Source organism: Mandrillus leucophaeus, unplaced genomic scaffold (genome assembly GCF_000951045.1).
Source record: "Mandrillus leucophaeus isolate KB7577 unplaced genomic scaffold, Mleu.le_1.0 Scaffold612, whole genome shotgun sequence".
Lineage (NCBI taxonomy): Eukaryota > Metazoa > Chordata > Mammalia > Primates > Cercopithecidae > Mandrillus > Mandrillus leucophaeus.
Genome location: NW_012106609.1, coordinates 562,996 through 587,902, shown reverse-complemented (window position 1 = coordinate 587,902; position 24,907 = coordinate 562,996). Strand labels below are relative to the sequence as shown.

At 45.0% G+C, this 24,907-nt stretch overlaps 1 protein-coding gene across 1 annotated transcript in view; it reads right to left on the bottom strand.

The window, feature by feature from the left end:
- Nucleotides 1-24,907, bottom strand: part of EPHB1 (EPH receptor B1) — a 443,952-nt gene that overhangs the window by 78,876 nt on the left and 340,169 nt on the right. The window contains exons 6-9 of the mRNA XM_012000023.1: nucleotides 19,631-19,755; nucleotides 11,660-11,822; nucleotides 7,750-7,858; nucleotides 6,820-6,884 (exon numbers count right to left, since the gene is read on the bottom strand). Of these exons, the coding sequence (XP_011855413.1) occupies nucleotides 6,820-6,884; nucleotides 7,750-7,858; nucleotides 11,660-11,822; nucleotides 19,631-19,755 (462 nt within the window). The remainder of the gene's footprint in view (nucleotides 1-6,819; nucleotides 6,885-7,749; nucleotides 7,859-11,659; nucleotides 11,823-19,630; nucleotides 19,756-24,907) is intronic.

The window sequence follows — 24,907 nt, the reverse complement described above, 5'->3', positions numbered from 1 at the left end:
AAGTGGGGCACTGGGTGGCTCATTTTGCTGGCAAGCTGCAGCATTTGCAGGTAGTGTGGGGAAGGGGCTGGAGGTTGGAAAAATAGCTATGAGGTTGTTATTTAATGCTAATTCAGGTGTAAGATAATAGAGTTTTCAACTGGAGTGCTGCAACAAGAACAGCAGAAGAGACAAGACAAATTTCAACGGAAGAAGTGGCTGCAGTTGATGAGCAGTCAGACGTGGGGAATTAGGGAGGGACAAGATGAATCCAAGTCAATGCCAAGGCTTCTAGAATCACATGGCACTATTAACCAGGTGAAGGACTTTTGGAAAGAAATCCTATTGTAAGAGGTGCTGGTACATGTGGTTTTAGACTTTGGATGTACAAATGAAATATGCAGGTGCTTAGAAGCTGGTCAGAAAACTCGAACTGAAAACAGAGTCAGAAGAGTGGAACTGGAGTTGTGGGTTTGGGAGGCACATGGGTCGTAGCTGAAAGGCTGGAGACTGGGCAGTTTCTTGGAGTAAACCTACTAGTGAAGGCTGAAGAGCACTAGAAATAGTTTGCCCCAGCTACCTCTGAGGGTTAAGACCAGGACAATGGGTGGTCATCTTTTTCCATGAGAGCAGGGATCATGGGTGCCCAGCCAGTGCTTGAGGAAGAATCCAGGAGAGGACCCTCAGGGCAGACAAGGCAGGCTGGTAAAGCAGTGGGTGGGAGGAGGACCTTCCTGACACGTTGTGTTTGGGGGTTTTACCACATTTTTGGGATTTGCTCCAAAAACCAGTTATTGCTGAACATCTATCCCCCAAAGAAGAAAAGTAGACCACAGCTGCTTCCTCTTGAGGAAAGTATTTCAGAAAAAAAGCTTAACTTCTCTCTGCTTTGTGGGTATCAATGACCGGGACAGGCAGGTACTTCCCAGCAAGGCCCACTGATTCTGGGTCACTGAGGAGTTGTTGGGAAGCTGAGGGCAAAAGCTGATGATCTCAGGACCAAAAGAGTTCACATAGTTTCTTGAGTCTCTGGCTTAGAGCCAACAGCAGACACATGGGTGAATCTAGCTCATAAAATTTATTTGCCATTTAATAAGCCCCCACTGTAAACTCAGCCACCTTTAGTACCAAGGAGGCTTTCCTCCTCTCCCAATAAGTCTTCATTTACTCTTCTCAGTGACTAATGCTCTGGTTACCCTCCAGAAGAGGGAGCCAAAATTGCTAGTCTGTCTCCTTCCTCCAGGGACACACCTGACCTGTACTTTGGTTCCCGAGATGATTTCTTCTGGGCTGGATGCTGTGTCCCTTGCAATTCTGAAATACAGGCACCACCCAGAATCCAGAAACTGGGCGTGGAATCTTGGAACTAGACATGTTTCTGGGTGTAATTTCATCCAACATCCTGTCTAAAGCAGAAATCTTCTCTCTAGCATCCTTTACTGACAGCTCTCTAGTCTCTGCTTGAATAGGAACAGAGAACTCACACCTCCCTGCAAGGCAGACTGCCTCTTTGCTGGACAGCTCTAGTGAGGAAGCAGTGCACTTACAATGAATAAATCTGGCCTACTTTGATATTTCACTTGACGGTGCCATTTAATCTCATGAAGCCAACAACATCTTTCTTTTGCCATAATGCCATTACACTGGATGATGACTTCCATGTCCCTGCCTGGGTGTCTGCAGCACTGAACAATGGCATTTCCAAGTCTCTTTGATAGCAGATCGGAACTTGCCACTGCTCCACAGCAAGTTGCTCTCTTCTGGACAGGCACTTTGCAGACAATATCCTTCTTGAAATAGGATCCCAGAACTAACATCACTCTAGATGTGTTCTTACCACAGTATCTTCCCACACAGAAGATACTGTTTATATATCACCTTTTCTGATCTGAACCCTAATCGAGACCACAGAGTCAGACAGATCTGAATTTTAAACCTTGTTTTGCAAATCATTAATTCCAAGACTCTCAACAGGTGACTTGTTCTCTCTGAGGCTTTGTTTCTTCATATGCAAAATGAACCTCATGGGGCTGTTAGGAGGATGAAACTAGTTAATATATGTAAAGTGGTTAACACAGTAAGTGTGCAATACTGGTGGTTATTAGTATTATACTGCATCAATAACATTGCTTGGATTTTTATCAGCTATATATCACTGATATTAAGAATGTGGTCAACTAAATCATCTTTTTCACACAAATAAACAGCAAGTTAGGTCTCCTATTTGCACTGCTTTATTTTTGTTTTAACCTAAACACTAGATTCCAGATTTATCCTGCTAACATTTTGTCTTACAGATTTCAAATTAGCATTCAAAGCTGTTGGATAGTTCTGAATTTTGATTCATCTTCTCTGGTGTTAGTTATGCTCTCCAACTGTTACCTACACACTTGATAAGCTTCCCTATGCTTGCACCTGAGTCATGAATTTAAAAAACAATCAAACAAACAAGAGATTGAATAGGACAAGGACCAAAATAACACAAGGGACTTCCTTCCTGGCTGACAGAGTCACTAACCTACTTTCTTTTGGTAGGAAGACAAGCTCGGTATCCACTTAAAAATGCTTTCCCTTAGGAGACCATAAAATATTTTTGCCAAAATAAAAATTCACTCCATCTGCAATTCCTCTTGAATTTACTAAAGGTATAACCTTGGTAAATTAGATGAGGCCCTTATACTTTTTTCTTAATGAACCTTTGGGGGTTCCCAGTGATCACTGAATTCAAGTTTAAATGCCCAGAACCCATCTGCTTAATCGTCTCTCCAAATGTTTGGCAGGGATCAAGTTCAGACTCCTGTTCTGTAATCTCTGTGCTCTGCCCTCTTACCCTATGTGAAAACTAGGGTGTCTGTCAATCTGAAGTCTTTGGGCACATACCCCATTTGTTTGTGCTTTTCCCAAAGTTCACCAACAGTGCTGTAATGTTATTTACAGTTGCCTGCATACAGATGTGAGTCTGTCAGGGCCGTTTTCTGAAAGCTCTCGACCCTAAACCCCTTAACAAGTTCTCATCTTCCACTCTCCCTACCCCCACACATTCCACCCAACTCAGAAATCAGGGAGGTGTCAACCTCTACGAAGTATGTAGTAATCTAATACTTGTAAATACCTTTTAGATTCTACATTTCCCAAATGTAGAATCAACTGGAACTTTTCTCAAGATAGATTCCCAAACTTATCTTGCCTACCTAGATCATCCAGGTGGCCACCTGGACTGCCTAAATCATCCCACCCAGTCAATTGTTAGTCAGCCAGCACCTACTGAGAACTGGCCCACTAAAACCATGAAACAAACTGTCTTTCTGCCTCTTCCAGGACTCGGAAAGCCACATTCCCACCCTCCCACCCTTAAACATGCATGACAGGCTCAGAGGAAGAGCATCCAGCACCACACCCAGCACATCTTCTCTTCCAGCCTGCTTTCCAGCTATTCTCTTTCCACTCAATTCCAAATTCTCTTTACATTCCTGTTCACTGGGCTCCCGGCTCTGAGGAGGAACATAAACCAGTGCCCTAGAAGCCACATTATGTTCTCAGGTTTACCAGATCTGCCATGTCTCAACTCGCTAGAGAAGGTATTCTGTTTGCAAACATTTCTGTCATTTCTTCTTCAGCCTTTGCATCAGTTTTAAAGGAAGGTCTGGGAGGGGAGGGGCTGCCAGCCTCTCTGTAGTGTCCTGTGCTCTGCCTGCAGGCAAGAGAGGCAGGGGCTTGCTCAGACATTAATGAACAAGCTGGGGAGCTGCTGGTTTTCTGTTACTCCCCAGTCGGGAAGATCTCAGAGCTCCAAATTGCTGTCTGCATCCCCCAGAAGTTCATGCCTGTGGATGGTCCAGGTATAATTATGTGCACACATTCTGATCAGACATTATCAATCTTTCTGCCTCCTGCAGTGGGATTCAGAGTGGGGAGCCACCAAACACCAACTTGGACAGCTGGGATTAGTCCTGGAGCTGTTCCTCATAATCAGGCTGTGGAAAGAGCATGGGCTCTGCAGCCAGGCTTAGAGGGTGTGCAGTCTGCCTCTGCTACTTAGTCATGTGCCCTAGATAAGTCACTTAACCTTCCTAGATTAGTTCATTTCTCTTAGAGTGGTTGTGAAGGTTCAATGAGTTTAAGAGAGCTACCAGAATAAAACTCCCAATGCTGAGAGTTCCCTAACCCATTACTTCTACCCCTACGCCCTCTTTGGCCAGGCCCTCCCTCCATCAGAGCCTTCCATTTCCCCTTCTGTTATATGTGTGCTGAGCCATCCGCCAGCTCTACACTCCTTTGACCATGATTCTCCAACAGTAATAGCTTTAGTCAGGGAGATGGATACTCACAGGAGTAAATGCACAAATGCAATTCAACGCAAGAGACTGAGTTCAGAGAACTTGGGTGCAAAGAGGAGCCAGGTGCCCAGGGTTGGATCAAAAGAGAATAGTTATGAATAGAGGGAAAGGACAAGATTTATAAAAGGCAAACCAAATTAAAAAGAGGACAACTTCTAAGGAAGCCAAGGGAGTGAACCCAGACCCACAAAAAACCCTGCATCCATCCTGAGTCCCAGGAATGGCGACTATGCAACTGGCCAACAATGTTCCTTCAGCTGTCCTCTCTTGTTCCAGCAAGGCCACTATTACTGCAGACTGAGGACTGGTTTTTCTATGGATCTCAGGAACCAGTAGAATCTTCCTCTGTTGGTCTGAGAGGTGACAGAGTCCCCCAGAAGGTGGCTGTGAGCATTTTGGAAGCACGCTTTTGTGCACATGGGCACCATGTGATAGCCTGGCATAGCTACTCCTTGAGAGTAGGAGAACAGGCAGATCTCAGGTTGCAGCAGCCGAAAGGGCAAAAAGTTCCACCCCGCTCGATGTTTGGAGACCCTCTGTACCCCACCCAAGGGGTGAAGCCAAGATTTGGCTTGCATGCTTTTGTAAAGGGAGCTCTCACCTAAGGCATCCTAAGGCATCTTTGGCTATCTCTAGACTTCGAAGTGAGAGTCCTCCTTTTGAACCTAATGTTGTATCTTTATGGTCCTGGCTCCACTTTCAGGCTGACATGACCACCTCTAAATGTTTCATCCACAGCATTCACAGGATACCAGATCTGAAATGGACCTTACAGTGGCTCATGATGAAAAGGAGTCAGCCCTGGGCAAGAGTCAGGGAAGCAATGTCAGGATCCTGAGGCAGAGGCAGGGAAGCAGGGAGACGAAGGTCGCCCTTGAGGAAATACTGAGGCACCCTGGTGGGTACACCATCACTTGAGAATCACAGGTACAAGCAAAGTCCCTGTTATCCAGCTGAGGAAGGTAAGGCCCTGCCTGGAAGGGCTAATGCACAGGACAACATAAATAGAAGCATCCTGTAGATTATGCAGCAAGGCACACAGTCAGGCCATAGGAAAAGAAAGAGAACACAGTAGGGTTGATCCCTCTGAAATCAGTGACAATGGAGGCCTAGGGTGGCCCAGGGAGAGAAAGAAAGAGGAATAAGCAGGACTCTGAATATAGCAGGATCTGTGCCTGTGGCCTAGAGGGGCCCCCCCATTTGGGCTGCTGATGGTGGGGGCTGCCCTGGGATATCGTGGGAAAGCAGTGGTGCCAGTGAGGAACCCACAGCTCCCTCCAGCAATAAGTGCCCTGGGCAGCAGCCCAGCTGCCAGGGGCTTGGGCCTCTGCAAACCCTTGGCAGGGTCTTGATCTTAGATTGAAAGCCACGTCTACGAAGTGCCCTTTGTACAGCCCGAGTCAGCACTGGCCACATTAGAACACAAGCTCCTTCATGGTGCAGCTGCTTCTGTGAACATCCTGGCATCACTTTCCTGCCTTGGGTAACCTTGGAGAAGCAGCAGTCTGGTCCATGAGAACTTTGGCCTGGGAGTCCATGTTCGCCCCCAGAAGAACCCCCGTGTGGAGGCAGGCTTGGCATGTAGGTACCTGGGAGGTCTGTTTTCCACGCTTATTGCTGAGAGAACAGGAAGCACTGGCCTTACATTGCAACAAGGGGGTTGAGGTGAGACGAGGCTCACAGAAGAAGCCTCGACAGAGCATAGCACACAGTGCTGGGACAGATTTCTGAGGACATCTGTCGAATTCAAAAGGAGTTATTTAGAAACAGAATGTGTCTGCTGTAAGGATCTGAGAATTCTGTTTTCTGGAGGCAGGAGGGTGGCCCAACTGACCTAGTGAGACCTTTCTCAGATCCTGCAATGCCGTCATTATACAGATGAGAAAATGAGTCTGATAGAGAACTTTATGTTGCACATTGGTGAAAAGAAATTTTAGTTATAAAGATATTATAAATATAGGTTTGTAAAAGAGAGGGGAGGAGGAGAATGAGTGAGAAAAACTTTTAAAGATACTGCTTAAAGGAAAACACTTGGGAGATATCCCAGCACTTTGGCCTCTTGGGCTCTGCTATCTTTTTAATTCCCTACATTCATGTTCTATGGCTTATCTGTGAATTTGGTTAACACATTCCCCAGCCACTCAATTGGATAAGATAAGGTAGAAGATGTTAATAGAGAGCCCTCCATCTTTTCCCACTGAGTCTGATTTGAGGATTCATTGACTTGCTAAACCCAATCTTTTCCCTGCATTCTGTGTCCTATATGGGCTTATCAACACAGACAATAATCTACCCACCAGGCATCCAGTGAGTACCCACGACAGGTAGACGGCAGATGGGAGGGCAGCCTGTTGCCCCTGGGAACCTGCAGAAAGGTGGCCAAGGCACTGGGGCTGAGAGGGAACTTGCCACCGGGACCAGCCAGTCTGGCTATAAAGAGCACTCTGAGCATTAGCCCAGAGGCCTGTGGGGGTTAGACACTGGGTGTCTGCTTTCTACTTACCTCGGCCTGTGCTGTAATGCTGGAGCTTATCGCTGTACACAGCCTCTTTGCTATAAGCCCGTTTCCTGCGGATACAAAGAGGTGCTCGCTCAGCCACAGGACACACCCACCACTCTGTTCCAGGTACCTCCATCTAGGCCCCAGTCCAGATGAGGGCTCACCCGGGACATCTCCCAGGATTGGGGACTGGGCAACTCTCACTTCAGCCCTCCTGCTGCAGTTAGAGCTGTGGTTGATCACACCTCACCCCTGTGGGCAGACGGGTCTGCTTTCCAGTCAAGGGTTACAGAAGCCCAGCGGGGCTGTGGGACCCCATTTAGAGGGCAGAGCTGATGAGGGCAGAGGCAAAGAGGATGCCCATCAGCACTTAAGCTACATTGCAGAACTGCTTGGGAGGGAGCCAACTACAGGGGTTTGCATGGCAGAATCTGGGCTAACCACTGAAGGCAGTAGCAGCAGTATTAAAAAAATCACAAGGCTTTCAGGGCTAGCTCTTCTGCAGAACTCAGAGTTTCCCCTTCCTCTTCATCTTCTCTCCTGCCAGTCTGCCTCCCTCTTGCTGGCTGCTGAGAGCCTGAGCTCTCTAACTGGAGGATGGGCTGTGCACAGGCTTGATGCTCCAGTGGGTCAAAGGCAATTTTGTAACTGTCACTCTGAAAAGCCATTGTGTGTAAGGGGGGCTAAAAGTCTTCGTTAAAATGAGGTTTGAGGATGGATACTGTTTACTCATAGCCTTGCCCAGCTCTCATACAATTTTTTTTTCCCAGCTAAATAAATATCTGAAGAATTCTAGGCTGCTCTTGGATTGAGATGGAGTGATGATTGTGGTCGTGAATGGTCACACCCTATCTGATCCACACAGCCCAGGAAAGGGCATATGGAGAGGGGCTCTCTGGGTCCAAGGAGAACAAGTGAGAGTGGAGGACCTACCTGCTACAGACGATAGAGATGGCCACCAAGGACACAACGAACACGACGCCGGCCGCTGCCGAGCCAGCAATCAGGGGCAGCTGCTCCCTCAGCTCTGACTTGTAATCATCTAGGTGAGAAAGAGGCATTAGAATCCTTCCCATGCGCCCTTTGCATACAGTTGATAGTCAGTGCACGATACCAAACACATGATCTAAATACACATATATGTAGAGGACAGTGTCTATGTGTCAGAGCTGTAAGTCTAACCAAAACAAACAGCAGTTTTTAAGTTATAAATAAACAAAAACAACCGTAAACAAAGGACAATGAAAACAAAACAGCCGTGACAGAATCTGGGAACTACAGCTGATGACATTCCTGGAGCAGAGATGACTCCCAATCTATATTCCCTCAATTGGAAGGTCTCTCAAAGAACTGTCAGCCATGTTAAGGACATTCCAATGAAGGGGACTTATCTAAATGAAAACCACTGCTGAAATATCTTCTAAAGCATGAAGTTATGAAATGGCGCAGAGTCAACAGATTCATTGAGCAGATATTTAAAGAGTATCTGCAGTCAGCCAGCACTACCCCCAGGCACTGTGGAGGATGAAGAAATGCCTGAGAAATGAATGGCCCAGCACTCTGAGTTCCCACTCAAGAAGAAAATGATCAAGACTTCTGCCAAATGTTAGAACCATGCTGAATTATGCAGTGGAATGGGAAGCCTATGGGTCATAGAGGCAGACAGAGCTCATCTAAATCCTGGTGTTACTATGTGTAAGCTTTGTGATATTGGACACGTGATTTAGTCTTTCTGACCCTCAGACTGTTGAGAAAAACCAAATCATATGAAGCACATTTCACCCTGTCTGCTCTATCATGGGTGTCCTAAATACTACATCTCTTTTCTTTAATCTATACAAATCATTGTGCCCAGCTGGCTAGTATTAGTATTGTCCTAGTTATGCTTTCACTGGTGTTTGAAAGAACTATTATCTAATGTTCAGGACCTAGGCATATGGAAGTCAAGCTATTTATATTCTATTACAATTAGAGTTGCCAGCTATAGCAAATACGAATGTAGGACTGCCAATTACATTTGAATTTCTGATAAACAATGAACAAGGTTTTAGTATAAGTATGCCTGAAATATTGCTCGGGAGATACTTACACTAAAACACTATTTTTGCTTGTCTGAAATTCAAATTTAACTGTCCATCTTATATTTTATCTAGCAACCCTAATGACAATACTTCTTTTTTTTTTAAGACAGTCTTGCTCTGTCGTCCAGGCTGGAGCACAGTGGCACAAACTTGGCTCACTGTAACCTTCACCTCCCTAGTTTAAGCAATTCTCGTGTCTCAGCCTCCCGAGTAGCTGGAATTACAGGCACACGCCACCATACCCAGCTACTTTTTGTATTTTTAGTAGAGGTGGGGTTTCACCATGTTGGCCAGGCTGGTATTGAACTCCTGACCTTAAGTGATCAATCCACCTGCCTCCAGCCTCCCAAAGTGCTGGGATTACAGGTGTGAGCCACCATGCCCAGCCAACAATACTTCTTAAAGTGAGGTTCCCCATAAGCTATCAGAATTACCTGAGCCTGACTGTTACACATGCCTATTTCCAGACCCCTCCTCAGATCTACTGAATAAGAACCTCTGGGTGAAGAGGAGGGTATCTGCATATTTAACAAACAGTCCAGGCGATTCTAATGTTCCCCAATGTTTGAGAACTATCCTTCAACCATGTTGGCGGAAAAAGATTTCTAAGAACAAGGATATTGGTTCTTGAAGCCTCCCACTCTCTAGAATTTTAAAGATGGAAGTCAATTTTAAAGACTGAAGGTAAATTTTCAGTTGTCCTCAGCTGAGAGCTTTCTGTAATATGTGTATTTGCTTTCTGTAATATGTGTATTTAAAATATAAATTTGGCAATAGAAAAATACACAGGGAACCACAATGAAGCATCCTTAACAACGTCTTTATAAATTAAAAACTTCATAATGTAATATGAAACTTGAATGATTTTTTAAAAATTAGGCAGCTACGTCAAAGATCAGAACAGTGTAGCTAGGAGCAGCCCAGGGCCATAGTGGGTCTGCCCTGTGTGGAGGTCACCAGCCCAAAGTGTGGCCATTGACTCTGGGTGGGATTCCACAGGTCCTCCCTGCCCCAATGACCTTATCATCAATCAACCTTTTGACTACCTTTGCTCTGCAGACAGGCCTGCTTTCCCAGTGAACATAATCAGTACCCATGTGTGAACCTCAGTCGTTAAGATAAATACTCCTGAATTTGGCCACTTACCAGAACACTCTTACCTCCAGCCCCTCTTGGGTTTGCAACACTTAACTGCCAAATGTAAAAGAAATAGCCTTCTTGGGAGAAATTTGTTACTTCTTGATTTGTCTAGTAGAATTGCCAAGAGACCAGCACTCAGAGCATTTTGAGTTTTGGGCTTTTAATTCTGTGTACCTCCTGATGCCAGAGTGCCTATAAATCTAGACAGTAAGTGAGGTGCAAAGTGGGGGACAGAGTCCTTAAGGAAAAAGAAGACAGTCTGTGTTCTTTTCATACCAGTAGCCTCATTAACCTGAATTAACTGGCTTACCTCTCTACCCCATCTCACCATCCTCAAAATATGAGAGAAAGTTCACCTCAAATAAACTTAAAATAGGTTGCAAACTCCAATCCTACAGGGGCCAGGTGGTTCACATCAAAGCATCCAGGTTAGAAATATTGGGAAGTGGTGGGTAACATATGGAAACAGCGGCCTCTCAGCTTTAAGGCAAGGTCCTCACTCCAGAGTGCCCATGAGCATTTGCTTTTCTTACAATTTTTTCACAGAACATCAACATCCTGATTTGTATAAGAAACCACCTGATTTTAAATGTTTCCAATGAATTTCAAAATTGTTAAAAAATACAATGTGCATCAAGATAAAATCTCAAGCCCTATCAAACACCCAGACTAAGAGCATTGGCCTAAAATAAAATGCTATATAAGGACAGACGGTTTTATGGATAATTTAATTAATGAAGGAAAAAATTGAAAGCTTTCAATTTGGGGAGTCAGGAATAGACTGACATTTGGAAAACTATCAGGAAACAGCTCATAAGTGAATAATAAATACAGATAATATAGGTAGGTAGGCAGATACACAAATGAGTACATAAACTATGGTAAATGGCTAGCTAAGAGAGAGAGTGGTGGGCACAGTCAGATGGATACACTTGAGCACGATGCTGAGGCTACTGGGAAATCGGATTTTTCAGAACTATTGAGGGGGGTGGTCTCAGAGGACTGGGGCAGATAGTGATAATAGGGAACTAATAAAACCCAAAGGTAGAAGTATATTTATGGTGATAGACTTTCTGGCCTTGAGGACACCTTGGCTGTTCTCTCTGGAGACATCTGAGCAGGACGTACTGGGGGGCACATGTGAAGTTGCTTCAAATTTCTGAGATCCCAGGTGCCTGAGACTGCCACATCCCACATTTTGTCTCTCCATTTCCTCCCTGAAGACCTCGGCTCATGAAACTGGGCCATTAGCTCAGCTTTCAGACCATAAGCACGGAGGAGTGAAGTGGGCGTTAGGGTGAAACAGCAGAGGCATCTGGCCCTGGATACAGAGGCAAGAGGGCACACTGGCTCCATGAGACAGGAATGAATCTCATTGCTGAAATGCAGGCTCACACATGGCAAGAGACCCTTCAAAGGCAAATCCAATCAGATGTTGGGAGAGAAATGAGCCAGACTTCAGGAAAATCTACATGGCCCTACTGGGAGGCAAACCATTTGAAGGGAATTCCCCTGGAATCCAGTTGGAGATTGGCATTTTGGCTAGTGCAGCATCTTTGGGGCTACTTTTTCTCCCACACTGCTTGCACTGTGATTTTGCCACTGCCCTCCCCGACCCTTACCATCCGTCAGAGTTTGGAAGCACATCTTGCCACTGAACTTGCCGTAGCCAGCAACAGTGCGGGCGCGCACCTGTACCACATATACCATGCCAGGCCGCAGCCCATCAATCCTTGCTGTGTTGGTCTGACTCCTGGCCATGGAGGAGTTGAACTCATTGTGTTCCTAAAAGAAAGCAAGGGAAAGGGTCACCATCCCATTCCTGAAGGCTACACCCCCAGCCCATTCCACCCTGGAGTACGCAGGCCCCATTAGTTCTTGGTCCTGCAGATCTGCTGGAAGTTGTCATCAGCTCCAGGCCATTCCTCTGGATGGGGACAAGAAGTCTGATCTGGGCCAAGGGAATGCAGGGATTCAGGGTCAGGTCTGGACTATGAGGTGGCCACATTCTGAAGAAAGAGGCCCAGGGAAATGGCTGAGTGCTCAGGGACTGGCAAGGAAGCTTATAGTCATTCTCTAGTCCTCCTCCCCCACGGTTCAGAGGTGAAATAACATAGCACATTCAGCTTTGCAAAATCCCCTCAAGTCTCTGACCTCAGCAGAAGCAAACTAGGCAACATCCATCTGCCCCCTGCTGTCTCTCTTTGTCTTGCTTCTGCTGAGTTGTCCTGTTATCTCCCCTGACTCAGGATCTCCCTAGATACTCCCCAAAGTGGCTGTTCTACCTCACTTCCCTTCAGTTCCTTCAAGTGCTCAGGCAAAAGGCTTTGTGTCCACTCTGCTGAAGAGGTAGAGGCCACTCTGTACTGCCCTCCACACCTACTTCTGCCCTTACCTTGCCCTGTGTCTGGGTGTGCATCCCCCAGCTACTTCCTGCCAGCATTCAGAGCGGGCGTGTACCTTGTTCCTGGAGAGCGGACCCTGTGCCCTCATCCCCCCACCTACTCGGGATCAGCCCCATTCTTCTGTCTGTCACTCTCTCCGGCACTTTCTGTGCTGACCACTATAGTCCCTGTCATCTGCACACTTGGGTCCTCTGATGTGCAGAGAGTTCTTCTGTTTTCCAGAAGCATGACTCTTTCGCCCATCATGAGTGCCCTTAAAGGTGGCTTTTTCTCCTTGCCGCTTATCTTATTAAACACGTGATTTGTGCCTGGACTTTTGCAGCCTCTTGTCTTTCCTGATGTTCCCCATCCACCCCACCCATTGCCACGCTTCTTTTCTTAAAAACTATCATCATGCAAAGGCAAAACTCTTAAATATAAATTCACAGGTCCTTCATGCTGAAGTCAATTCCAATCGCTCACATTCCCCTAAATCCGGGGACCACATCTTGGCCAGCAGGCATTTGCTTAGGCTGTTTTCTTTGTCTAAAATGTCTCTCTCCAGGGCTCCTCTACTCCATCCAGATTGCTTAAGCCTATGTTTCCCAAGGCCTCCTCTCTTGGAAGGTTTCTCTCACCAGTCTGGGCTGTGGACTCTACACCACTGTCATTCCGAATCACACCTCACCCCAGCACCTTCTTATATACCAGCCTGGCCTCTAATCATTTTCACATGAGCATATCTTTTGTTTGCAAAGATTCTGGGTTATCTGCAAGTATGCACGAACAGAAGCTTGAAGCCCGGGCCTGTCTTTGTCTGTACCATGAATCCTAGAGAAAAATGGGGATCTAGTGAAAATGAAGAGTTTGGATCACTAGGAGGGAGTGATCCAAGTCCCTGTGTCTTCTGTGCAGATCTGGGGTACTGAGATGAGTTCTAGGCACAGTGGTTCAAGAAGCATGCTTTACAAATTGTAAACTGCATTCTCAGTAAAATGACAGAAGAAAGAGAGTTGAGCTAGGATATAGTACAGTGATAAGAAATTCCCATTGTTTAAAATATATAAAGAATATATTTTACATAAATATATGTAAAGAATACAGTACAGTGAAAAGAAATTCCCATTGTTTAAAATATATAAAAGCCTACTTTGCAAAATCAAAGATGACCTGATGTGCATTTACTCACTCATTCCTTCATTTGGCCAGTCAGTTACGTTTATGACACACTACTATGTCTGGGTGCTATACATGGGCTGCAGGTACAAAGGCATGGTCCCTTTCCTCTGGGGATGTAACATCTGTGGGTGGACTGATAAATGAACAGAAAACGACAGCAGTGTTGACGGAGTGAGTTGGCAGAGAGCAGTTCAGGGGATTGTAGGGGCACAGCAGACGACCATCCAGCCCAGACTTCAGAGGAGATGCAGAGTGACTCAGGGAAAGGGTGACCTGAGTTGAGTCACAAAAGATGAAATAAATTAGCCACATGGATGGATGTGGAGAGTGAGAACAGAATTAAATATACAGAAGCAAGGCCTAGAGGAGTTCAGGAGACTGCAAGTAATTGGCATATCTGAAGTGTGGGTGGCATAGAAATGCCCATAAATGATTCAGAAGCAATTGTGAGGGACCACAGGTCCCAGGTCAGCTCAAACACACAGTTGAAAGTTACAAAGAGGACCATTCTCACTCTAATGAAGGGGATGTCTACTGGGCCCTGGGAGAGACTGCCTGCAGAGGAGCTGCCCACCCACTATTTGATCTATTTAAACACAAGGGGATCCTCCCCACCACCGATCAGGGATTCAGAAGAAAGGCTGTCCACTATAAAAGGGATGTCATCCAGAACTTTGATCATTTCTATTTTGACACAGTGCAGACCTGAGATCTGAAACTATGAAAATCACCAAGTCACCTTGCAAATAAGAATAAAATTCCATTGCTACAAAATTCAAGCAGCTGCCTGAATTCTCTGGTTTTACTAGAATCTGCTGAAATCAGGCGCTGGTTGATAAATGTGAAGCAGTGACTGGATAGCTGTTATTGAAAAACTATTTTAATACATCATTGGTATTTGGATTGTGAGGACCAAACATTACTCCATAATCACTTTATAGTCCAAACATTCTTGAAGAAGTTCAGTGATTAAAATGAATATTAGCTCTTGTTCCCCACAAAATCATTAATCAATTTCAGGCAAATCAGTAACAGCCACAAGTTACTTTTTTTTTTCTATTGGTTGCTTATGACTGATTATAAGTATGTCGGAGACAGAGGATGCAGGATGGAGAATGCAGCTATTGAGGGCAGAGACCATGTTTCCCTCATTTCTCCTTCCCCACCCCAACATGCAGCGCAGTGCTCATACCACCTGGGTGCTCAACAACTCAGTGCTAAATGAATAAATAAACAGTACACTTCGGTCCAGTTATTTGAACCAATTGATTGAGCACAAGATATTGCCAAGGTCTGAAAGAGTCTCTCTGAGAAAATGATCCTAAAATTTGAAAGGTAGGAATTCCCAAGGCCTAAACCAGCCAGTCCTAACCTATACAGTTATTATGAAGAGCGAGTAACCATAAACGCTTAATCATTAAGACAGCTGAGAGCAGATGTAGATGCTCCTCCCATGGTTTGCCTACAAGCGCTGACACCAGGAGTGAAAAGTGCTACACGACAGTAAACAAGAGAGAATGATGAATGGAAATGTATTAAAATGGGGAAGGAGATGAACATGGGAAAGGCTCGGGGAGTGTCATCAGCTCGATGGCATCTGAGCTCTCTATTAATGAGCTGGTGGAGGAAGCAAAAGCCTCATCAATTCTACTCATAGAGTGAAACTGAAAGGGGTCCTAAGTGCAAACCAAGGGTTATGTGGAGCAGAAGACCCATGGAAGGTTTTCAGGGGTTACAAAACTGCCCTCATGAACCAGCTACCTGTTTTGATAAAGTTCCACTGGCACCCAGCCACGCCCATCAATTTGCATATTGCCTATGGCTACTTTCCTGCTACAAAGGCAGAGTCCACTATAGCAGTTAGGGCAAAAACCATATGGCCCAGAAGCCTAAATTAATTACTTTCTGGTTCTTTACAGGAAAAGCTTGCTGACTCCTGGTTTAGATGAAGGGGCTGGGGCTTCCTTGTGGGGAGAGGAGATGGCACAAGATGAAGAAACAATGGGGTTTGCTTCTTTGGACCAAATCCAGGACACCCACTGCACTGAATTCTGTGTTTACATCTTCTAAAGACCAGGATTCCAAGGCCACACGGAGCAGACAGGCAGATCATTCTGTTCGCAAGTATTTGGATTTATTATTAAGATACAATCTCTTATTTTGGGAGCCACATTAATTTTGAGATCCTCAGCATCAGGGGTGCTTGCATCCATGCTCCTATCAAGCTCAGAAGTTTCCACCACTGAAGTATAATAAAAATGTGTAAAGTTCTGTTTCTGTGACTCCCTAGCTATGACCTGTGTTGTTATGGGTAAGTCATTTAACGTTTCCATGACATAGCTCCATCATCTATAAATTGGCTATATGTGTTTTCAAGTATACACTTTTTTTTTTTTCCTTTAAGGTTCAGAGCTAATAAATCTGTGTATATCTGGCACAGAATAGATACTCAGCATACGATGAATTATCATCATTGCTTCAAAAGGCCCTCATGGGCTAACATCTTTTTCTTTGGTTATCTTAGGAATAGTCAAAGCAATGTAACGGACTTTGTAGCCACGCACTCCATAAATGAAGGAGCATTCCACAGTAATATACCGAACGGTAACCAATGTTTGGGCAAATAACCTTCTGTGTTCCCAAGGAAAGCATTCTCTCCTCTGGAGTGGGGACAATAATATGCTTCACTGAGGTATGGAAGCTGCTGCAGGCACTGGGCTGCTGTGTATGTGTGTCTGTTAATAATTAGTACAAATTACTAAGGAGCAGGGAGGTAGCCTGAATGGGAGAATAAGCTGCTTTTATAGTATAAGAAGTTGAGGTTAATTACAGTTTTCAAGGGAAAGCTGTAAGGGGAAAGGCAGTGGAGGAGCTTGGGCTGGTTTGGGAGGAAGGAGCCAAGGCACACAGGCATGAGCCACGTGGCTTCAGTGCTCAACCTGTCATTAACCCCTACCCTGGCTGCCCACTGACGTGACTGCTCTGGGCATGGCAGATGAGGAGAAGGAGTATGTGGTCTCTAATATATTCTCCCCCCTTCCCAGCACCACCAACTGCTGCAGGGCAAAGGACCCAGGCTCGCTTCCCAGCTGTGGGACTCTGGACAAGGCTTTTGTTTTATTAACTTCTTTGTTTTCCTTTTAAAAACTTCTTTACCCATAGCAATGATACCAACATTTACCACATTGGCGTGTGAAGAAGAAAGTAGATAATGTTTATAAAATCCCTGGCACACAATAGGTGCACACTGGGGAGAAATTATTACTATTTTTCTGAGATGAGGTGTTATTTCAATAGAGCTACAAGCTTATGTGTGTGGGAAGGGGGACTGGGTGGGCCCTTGTTAGGTCAACTCTGATGACAAAATGAGACCATGTGGTCAGTTAGTCCAAACACATTGTTCCAAAACATGTTAAAAAGTCAACATTTACTTCATTAACTGACAAAAAATATCTAGCAAGTAAGAGCCCTAAATCCAAAACGGATTAGAGATAACAGATGCTTATGAATTCAGCTGGTTTAAATTATTTCCAATTCACTGAAGTATCTGAATCAACTCTTTATAAAACCCAATATCCTCTAAGTAGAATAGAATGCCGCTTAATCCTCCACCTTGCTTGCAAGTTCGGCTCTAATGGCTGAAGGGCATACCTCCTTACAGACTAGATTGGTGATCCATCTAGACCTCCGCTTTCAGGGAGGTAAACTGCTACCATTCTATAAATGTGAAAACTGTGACCTAGAGTGGTTAAGTAATTGGACCACAGCTCCACGGCTGGTTAGCTGCACAGGGCACTGGAAATGAGGGCTTCTGCTTCCAGTGCAGTCATGTCCCACTATTCAGCACGGCTTCCCTGTTGCAGGGCTGCAGGTCTCTGTTTCTGATCCTCTGCTTATTTCCACTGACCCACTGCAAGACCTCACCCAGGCTCAGGACTTTCTTATCTACATATTGACAACTCCCAGATGGACATCTTCACCCAGTCCCCTCCCTTGAACTCCAGATGTGCACCTCTTGCTGCCTACCCCACATCTCTGCTTGGCCATTTTACAAGCATTTTAGACACTGAGCTGAACTTGTGTTCCTGTCCTCACATCAAATATGCTCTACCCACAGTGATCCCCTACTCAGTCAGTGCCGGCTACATTGTTCTAGTGGTTCAGGCTAAAACTTTCCCATGCCAGAAATCCAACTTGCTGAAAATCCTGTTGGCTCTGCCTTTAGCTGACATATCTGGAAATCAACTACATTTCAACAGCCCTCTGCTTTTACCCTGATTCAAGCCACCATCATCCTTGCTAATAATGGTAGATCTACCAGGCCCTGTTCTTAGTGGAACAGCTTAAATGATCTATCCAAAATGTAAGTCAGATCTTGTCCCTCCTCCGCTCCTCAACCTGCTGTAGCTCCATATCTCACTCAGTGCAAAAGCTCCAGTGTTTTTTGTTTGTTTGTTTGTTTGTTTTGTTTTGTTTGTTTGTTTTTTGACAGAGTCTTGCTCTGTCACCTACGCTGGAGTGCAGTGGTGTGATCTAGGCTCACTGCAACCTCCACCTCCTGGGTTCAACTCATTCTCCAGCCTCAGCCTCCTGAGTAGCTGGGATTACAGGTGCCTGCTACCACTCCTGGCTAATTTTTTGTATTTTTAGTAGAGATGGGGTTTCACTATGTTGGTTAGGCTGGTCTTGAACTCCTGAGCTCAAGTGATCTGCCTTCCTCAGCCTCCCAAAGTACTGGGATTGCAGGTGTGAGTCACTGCACCCGACCTAGTCTTTAAGGCCCAACATGATGACCTCCTCTGGTAACCTCTCTCATCTGTCTATTACTTCCCCATTTGCTTGCATCACTCCAGCCATGCTGGTTTCCTTCCTGCTCATTGAATCACCAGTCATGATCCTGCCTCAGGACCTTTGCATAGGCTGTTGCCCTTTCCTCCTCCAGATAACTGCTTCACAACAGTCTTACTTTCTTCACGTTTACTCAGATCTTACCTTCTCCAAGAGGCCTATCTCTACCCCTCTATTTAATTCTTCAACCTGCACTTCCCCAAGCCAGACCCTCCTGATCCCATTTATCCTGCTCCTTTTTTTAAATTTTTTTTCCTCTATGCTGCTCATTTTCTAACACACTACATGATTTTCTTATTTGTTATGTTCACTGTTTATTGTCTGTTTCCCTCTGTTAGAAAGTCAGTTCCTCAGGTGCAGGAATCTTTGTCTGCTTGATCACTAATATATCCTAGAATAGTACCTGTCAAATAGTTGACAATACTTATTGAACAAATAAGTGAATGAATAGTGTGTTTTTACAAATAATGTGTTGGGTTAAAACAGAAGGCACTATACTTTCCTAAGATTTTTGCAAAGGCTGCAGTTCGCCCTGGTTAAGAGGGAGGCCAGGGACCAGTGCCACCAGGCACCATTTCCCTTTTCTTGGCAGCACATACCCCACTGTCATCCCCAGGAGCAGCTGCTAAAGGGTAGTCAAAGAAAATAATATATAAATTTCTATTTCTGTTAATTTTTATCTCATCCTTTTGAATAGGCTTTTGAAAAAAACATTTTACATGTTTTTTATCCTCCACAAATATATTAGTGCAGTAGTACTTGCATATAATTTATAAATAAGCTTATTTTGGAGGTACACAAACACTTTGGAAAACACTGATCTACCAAACCACACACTCCTCTGAAGGTTTGGGGACCCCTGGCAGTTTTGTGGCATCTGCATTAGTATATCAAACACATGACTGGAAGAATGGGACTGGTCCTTCCCAGCCAGTGAACTATCCAGATTGCAGGATGGTGGACTGGAAGTTTCTCTCCTTAGTTGGCACAGAAAGTGCCTGGGCTTTGAACAAGACTTTTGCCAGGGCAGACCTGGAGAACTCTCCCAGGGACCTTCTGGCCTCTGTTACCAGAATCCTCCCTCCCTCAGCAGCCTATCTCCTTCGTGCCTTCAGCTAGCAACCATCCATGGAACAGTGGCTAGCCCTGGGTCTTGCAAGCTTATAGGTAGAGCTGGCTCACCTTCTCATAGTACCGGATCTCATAGTCCAGGATGATGCCATTGGGCTGCTCCGGCTGTGGCCATGACAAGGTGATGCTCCTCATAGTGGCACTGACTTGGTGCATGATGGGAACGGTGGAGGGGGCTGTGGAGAGAGGAAGAAACAGGGCAGCTGAACAGACACTCAATTATAGGGGAAGGGCCATCTTCCAGAGGTAAGCAGGGAGAAAAATGGCATTCAGTTTGAACTCTGCCCCTTCTTTATCAGCTGAACTGAATCTGCAGAACTTCTTGTGGGTTTTGCAGAATCAATGGAGTTTGGATAACAGAGGAGAGAGAAGGTAGCATTTAGGAGAGGAAAGCATGTGTGCACGGGAACTGGAATGGACATAGGACTTTCAGAGGCAGCAAAGCTTGACCAAAACAAGAGACAGTTGGAGGAATCAAAGGAAAAGACAGGAGGAAAGGAGGAACACTGTAATGTTTTTGAGAAGAAGGTGTTGAAGGAACCTCAGTCTTGCAGTTGTGGGCTGAGCTATTGCAGAGATGAGAATCTGGGGCAAGCAATGATAATGAGAGAGTAGAACCAGTTGGTACAGAATTACTGTACAACAGAAAGGAACATTCTAGCAAACATCTCTTCCTAATACTTCAAGTTAGATTTTATTATACTTTAAAAGGAAGAGAGGAGGTATCTCTCAAAAAGACATGAACACAGACCAACAAGAGGTATAGTCAGTTTTCCAAATGAGGGCATTTCCAATAAGGAATTCACAAGTATAAATGAAGAAATGATAAACAAATCAAACCTTTGGAAACAAGATAATTCCAAATCTGTAAAGTTGATTCAGAAATCTCTGTTTGGAAATAATATTACTTATTTCCCAATTCAACATTTTTTCATGTGGTGTAAGTAAAATGAAAACAGACTGGAAATAATAAATGAGGGCTGTCTTTCTAGGGGAAGAGGCAGGTAATGGATGAGGCTTCAATCTGTGCTCTGCTCAGGGGCTGCTCCATTTAGTCCTGGCACTTTTGCAGTGATGAAGGTCTTTTCCTCACTCGAACTCCACTTTACAAAGGTTTCTCTGGGGACCACAGCTGAATGACATTTACTATCCTCAATTCAAGTTAACAGATTGCCCTCAAAGACCTGGAATTACACAGCACAGCTACGGGGTCACAAGGGGGCTGCTGCTTTCTCCACTACTCATTGGACCCTCAATGAGTCCCTACTACGTGCAGCCCCTGGGGGAGAGGAGGCAGAGCACTCGTTCCGAAGATGCTTCTAGTCCAGGAAAGCCATAAAGAGTAATAAGTGTGATAAGGGCTCAGAGTCAGAGTGTCCTCTGGGACCTTGAAGGCAGGTATGCCTGGTTCCCATTAGAGACCTTGTGGTGTCTGTGAAATGCACCTCTCAGAGTTCCTAATCCTTGAAGAGTAATTAACTAATGGCCCCAGTTCCTGCACTCTGCAGTCCATCACCATATTCACACAGAGGCCCTGGTTCCCACAGGCTGCACCCAGCCAATGACTGGGAGTAGCAGGGATGCCATGGCAGACCCATTCCTGCGATATATGGGACTACTCTGATGGGCCACTTCCACTCCAAGACTCCAGAGTGGCCTTTCCAGCACTACCTTATAACCCACACAGCAGGCTATAGCGCTTCCTACCCTACCCAATCCTCCTTCCTTCCCTCTCTCCTTTACAGAGATCAGACCTTTCTTATGATCTGATGGCTCTCCCAGCCTCCTCCAACTCCCATCTCATTTCTCCGGTAAATCTTTCATACATCTAATCCCATCTTTGTGTCTGCTTCATAGAGGGTCTGAATTAATGTAGTTTTGATTCCCCCTACAACGTCCTTGTCGGGAGTTTGCTGCCAAGCTCCTGCTGTGCCCCCAGAGAGGGGAGACTTCTTGCCTCGAGGAGCTGCTGTTCTATACTTGGGTAAGTCTCACCAATTTACATATCTTCCTATCTTTATTTGAAAGTTATCTTCTTCCCACTGGTTTCCATTCTGCCAACTGAAGTAAGAAAGGATGTTCCCCCTCCCACAAAATGTCTTGTCAAATATCTAAGGAAACTAGTTAGATCTTCCTTGAGTTATTCCTGCTGAAAAAAAAAATAGTCAAATATTTTTCCCATGACCATTACATGCCACCCAAGATGGCTCTTTTCCAGATGAGACCATGTTCCCTAAATTCTCTTTAGGCATGAGGCTCGGAGATGAACCCAATTCTCTTTCCACTCTTTGAGCAGCAAAGATTAGAATAAAACTAGTATCTACCATGCCCTGTGTATTATATATCTATTAATATGACCATTAGCCTTTGGATGAAAAACATGTCCCTGCTGTTCAGTCCTGAAATGGCAGTCATATATAACCTTTAGGTTTCTCCACGGTATGCTCCTCATCTTTTGTCTGTAGAGTTGGCTTTTGGCTTTGACTATGAGAATGTACATGTATCTCAACCTTTATGGTGTTAAATTTGGCCTATTTGTTTAGTAAGTGGAAATAATTTCTTATGGTGATTGGGCCATCAAGTGTATTTTCTCTGGCCTCCAACTTAGTAATATCTATAACCCAGGTTAATTAATTAATTAAACATATTTATTGAGCATCTGCCATGTAGAGTCACTTTTTAGGTTCTAGAGGCACCACAGTGAACAAATAAAATTTCTTGCCCTCATAGCGCTTACTTTCTAGTGGGGGGATTCAGCAGAGACTAGAGCTAATAAATGAATCATAAGTTATGTTAAAATATATTAAGTACAATGAAAAAAATGGAGCAGGGAAAGGGATGCAGGATGCCAGAGGTGGGAGGTGTGTGGTCAGGGAAGGCCGCCTGAGAAGCAGATACAGGAGCACAGGGTTGAAGGAGGGGAGGGAGGGAGCCGAGAGGATATCTGGAGCAGCCGGGACAAAGGGGCTAATCTAGGGGCATCAGGGAGTCAGTGGGACCCAGAAGAGAAAAGTCCGTGGGGGCAGGACCCTGAGGGACACTAGAAGGAGTTTGGCTTCTACCCTGAGCAAGCTGGGGAGCCACAGGAGGACTGTCAGCAAGGCACAGTGATGTAATCTGACTTACATGATACTGTCATCACTCTCTGCTGTGTTCCAAATAGAATGCAGGGGCCATGTAAAAGCGGGAAGCTGATCACAGCGCTGCTGTAGTAATATACCTGGGAAACAATAGCTGCTGAGACCTGGCCTGAGCAGTGCAGTGGGCAGATTCTGAATCTATTTAGAATATTTCCAGGAATTTGGGATGTGGAAGAAAGAGAAGAGTCAAGTGACTACAAGGGTTTTGGCCTAAACATCTGGAGGAATGGGGCTGCCATCAACTGAGATCAGGGAGACATTTCTAGAAGCAGTTTGAGAGGAGAGACCAGGTGCTCCACTTCAGACCTATTAGATTTGAGATGTCCAACGTGTCCCAGAGCAGAGGCTGAGTACCAGAGAGGTGCATAAGGTCCATGCTGGAGACCAATTGGGAGTCACCAATCTTTCACAGATATTGAAATCAGTGGAACTTACAGAGATCACCAAGAGAATCGATAGACAGAAAAAATTCAAGATTCAGAAGATGAGGAGAAAACACTAAAGAAGCCTGAGAAGGAAAGACCAATGAAGCAGAAGGAAAACCAGGAGAGTGTGATCGCCTAGAAACCAAGTGGAAATAAGGTGCTCCCAGGAGGAGAGAATACATTAAATGCTGCTGCTAAGTCAGGTAAAATGAAACTAAGAACTGAGCCCTGGACTTATCAACAAAGCTTGATGGTTAAATACGTGAATGGCCTGTGATCATCTTTCCCAACACCTTGCAATCACAGGACAGAGTCATGGGGGAGGATAAAGACAGTTCAGGGAAGGCAAGGCAGTTTTCTGGAATCAGTCCAGATCATTTGAGGATCCCAATGGGTCCACAAAGACAGAGTGAACAAATAGCTCCTGAGAGCTCTTTCCTTCCACTGCACGCCATGACTCTCAGGCTGCCCTTGCAGACCTCTGTGGAGGCACAATCTACATGTTGTGAATCACATCAGTTTCATAGAGGATTTCAGAGTCCCTCTGTCTTGAGAGCTGAAACATCATGTATTTAAAAACGGAAAGATCAATGCTAACAGCCTGAGGATTTTGCTGGGCTTGGTTCTTCTCCTTGTCTCTACTGTCTGGAAAGCCATCATTAAAAACGCAAGATATTTGCCAACCACTGTGCCAGTCCTGTTCTAAGCACTGGGGACAGAAGAACAAGTAAGAAAGTCACAGCTCTGCACTTCAGGTCCTTGGAGTCTAGTTGGGGTCAGATGGTAAAGAGGCAATCACAGGACAGACTGATCCAGAGGCAACTGACTGCGAAATCCATGGAGAGAAATGCTCCTGTCACTACGCATGGTACGAACCCCCTAGCAGTCAGCAGCACATGGGTCTGGGAGGAGCTGCCAAAGGGTGATGGCCATCCCTGCCTGCATTTCTCACATTCATGGCAATGACTTAAGCGTTGCAGGCATTGTGGAAGACTGTGTGTTCTCGCACAGGTCATTCTAAATTGCTTACATTTTATTGCGATGGGATTTAGCACATGGGAGAAAGCAAAAAAGCATTTCTTATCCTGCCTGAAAATCAGGGGCAGCTTATATTCAGTGCTCTGCCATCAAAAATCACCTGCAGTGATAAATTTGGTTTTTCCCTCTCCAAAGGCAAATGCCGCCTCTTGATCTGTTGCTTTATGTGCTATGAAAGTTTCAGACAAAACAGAAAATAATAAGAATGAACTCTGGTATTCACTCAAACACCAACTTCTTCTAGCAAAACTGAAGCTAAAGATTAAAGAGGATGAGAAGATTAATTCAAAGAAGCATCCCCTTTTGCCCCCAAATACAACGGTTTTCACAGTAAGTCCTGGCTAGCTGTCTTTTCTCCGTACTCCTCAGATGAAGGGATAGTTTGATTGAACACCTGCAAGAGTCTCTTTCTGGCAAACACACACAAAGCTTTTGAATAAATTAAACATTCTACTGAGAGAAAGAAATGAAAATAAAGAGTTCACAAGATTATTCAAATTTAGCAAAGAAACAAATATGGACCCTTCTTCAGAAAAGGTAAGGAGAAAGAATTAGTTTAGGGTTACTTGGAAAGAAGTTGATGAAGGTCCAAGAAAGATGTGTTAGGTATAAAGAGGTGGTGCCCAATAAATCCAAATGGAATCAAAGGTGCCCTGCACCCTTTCTTAGCAAAGGAAGAGGCTGACCCAAAAGAGAACAGGGACCCAAAGAGGAGAGCAAAGAGC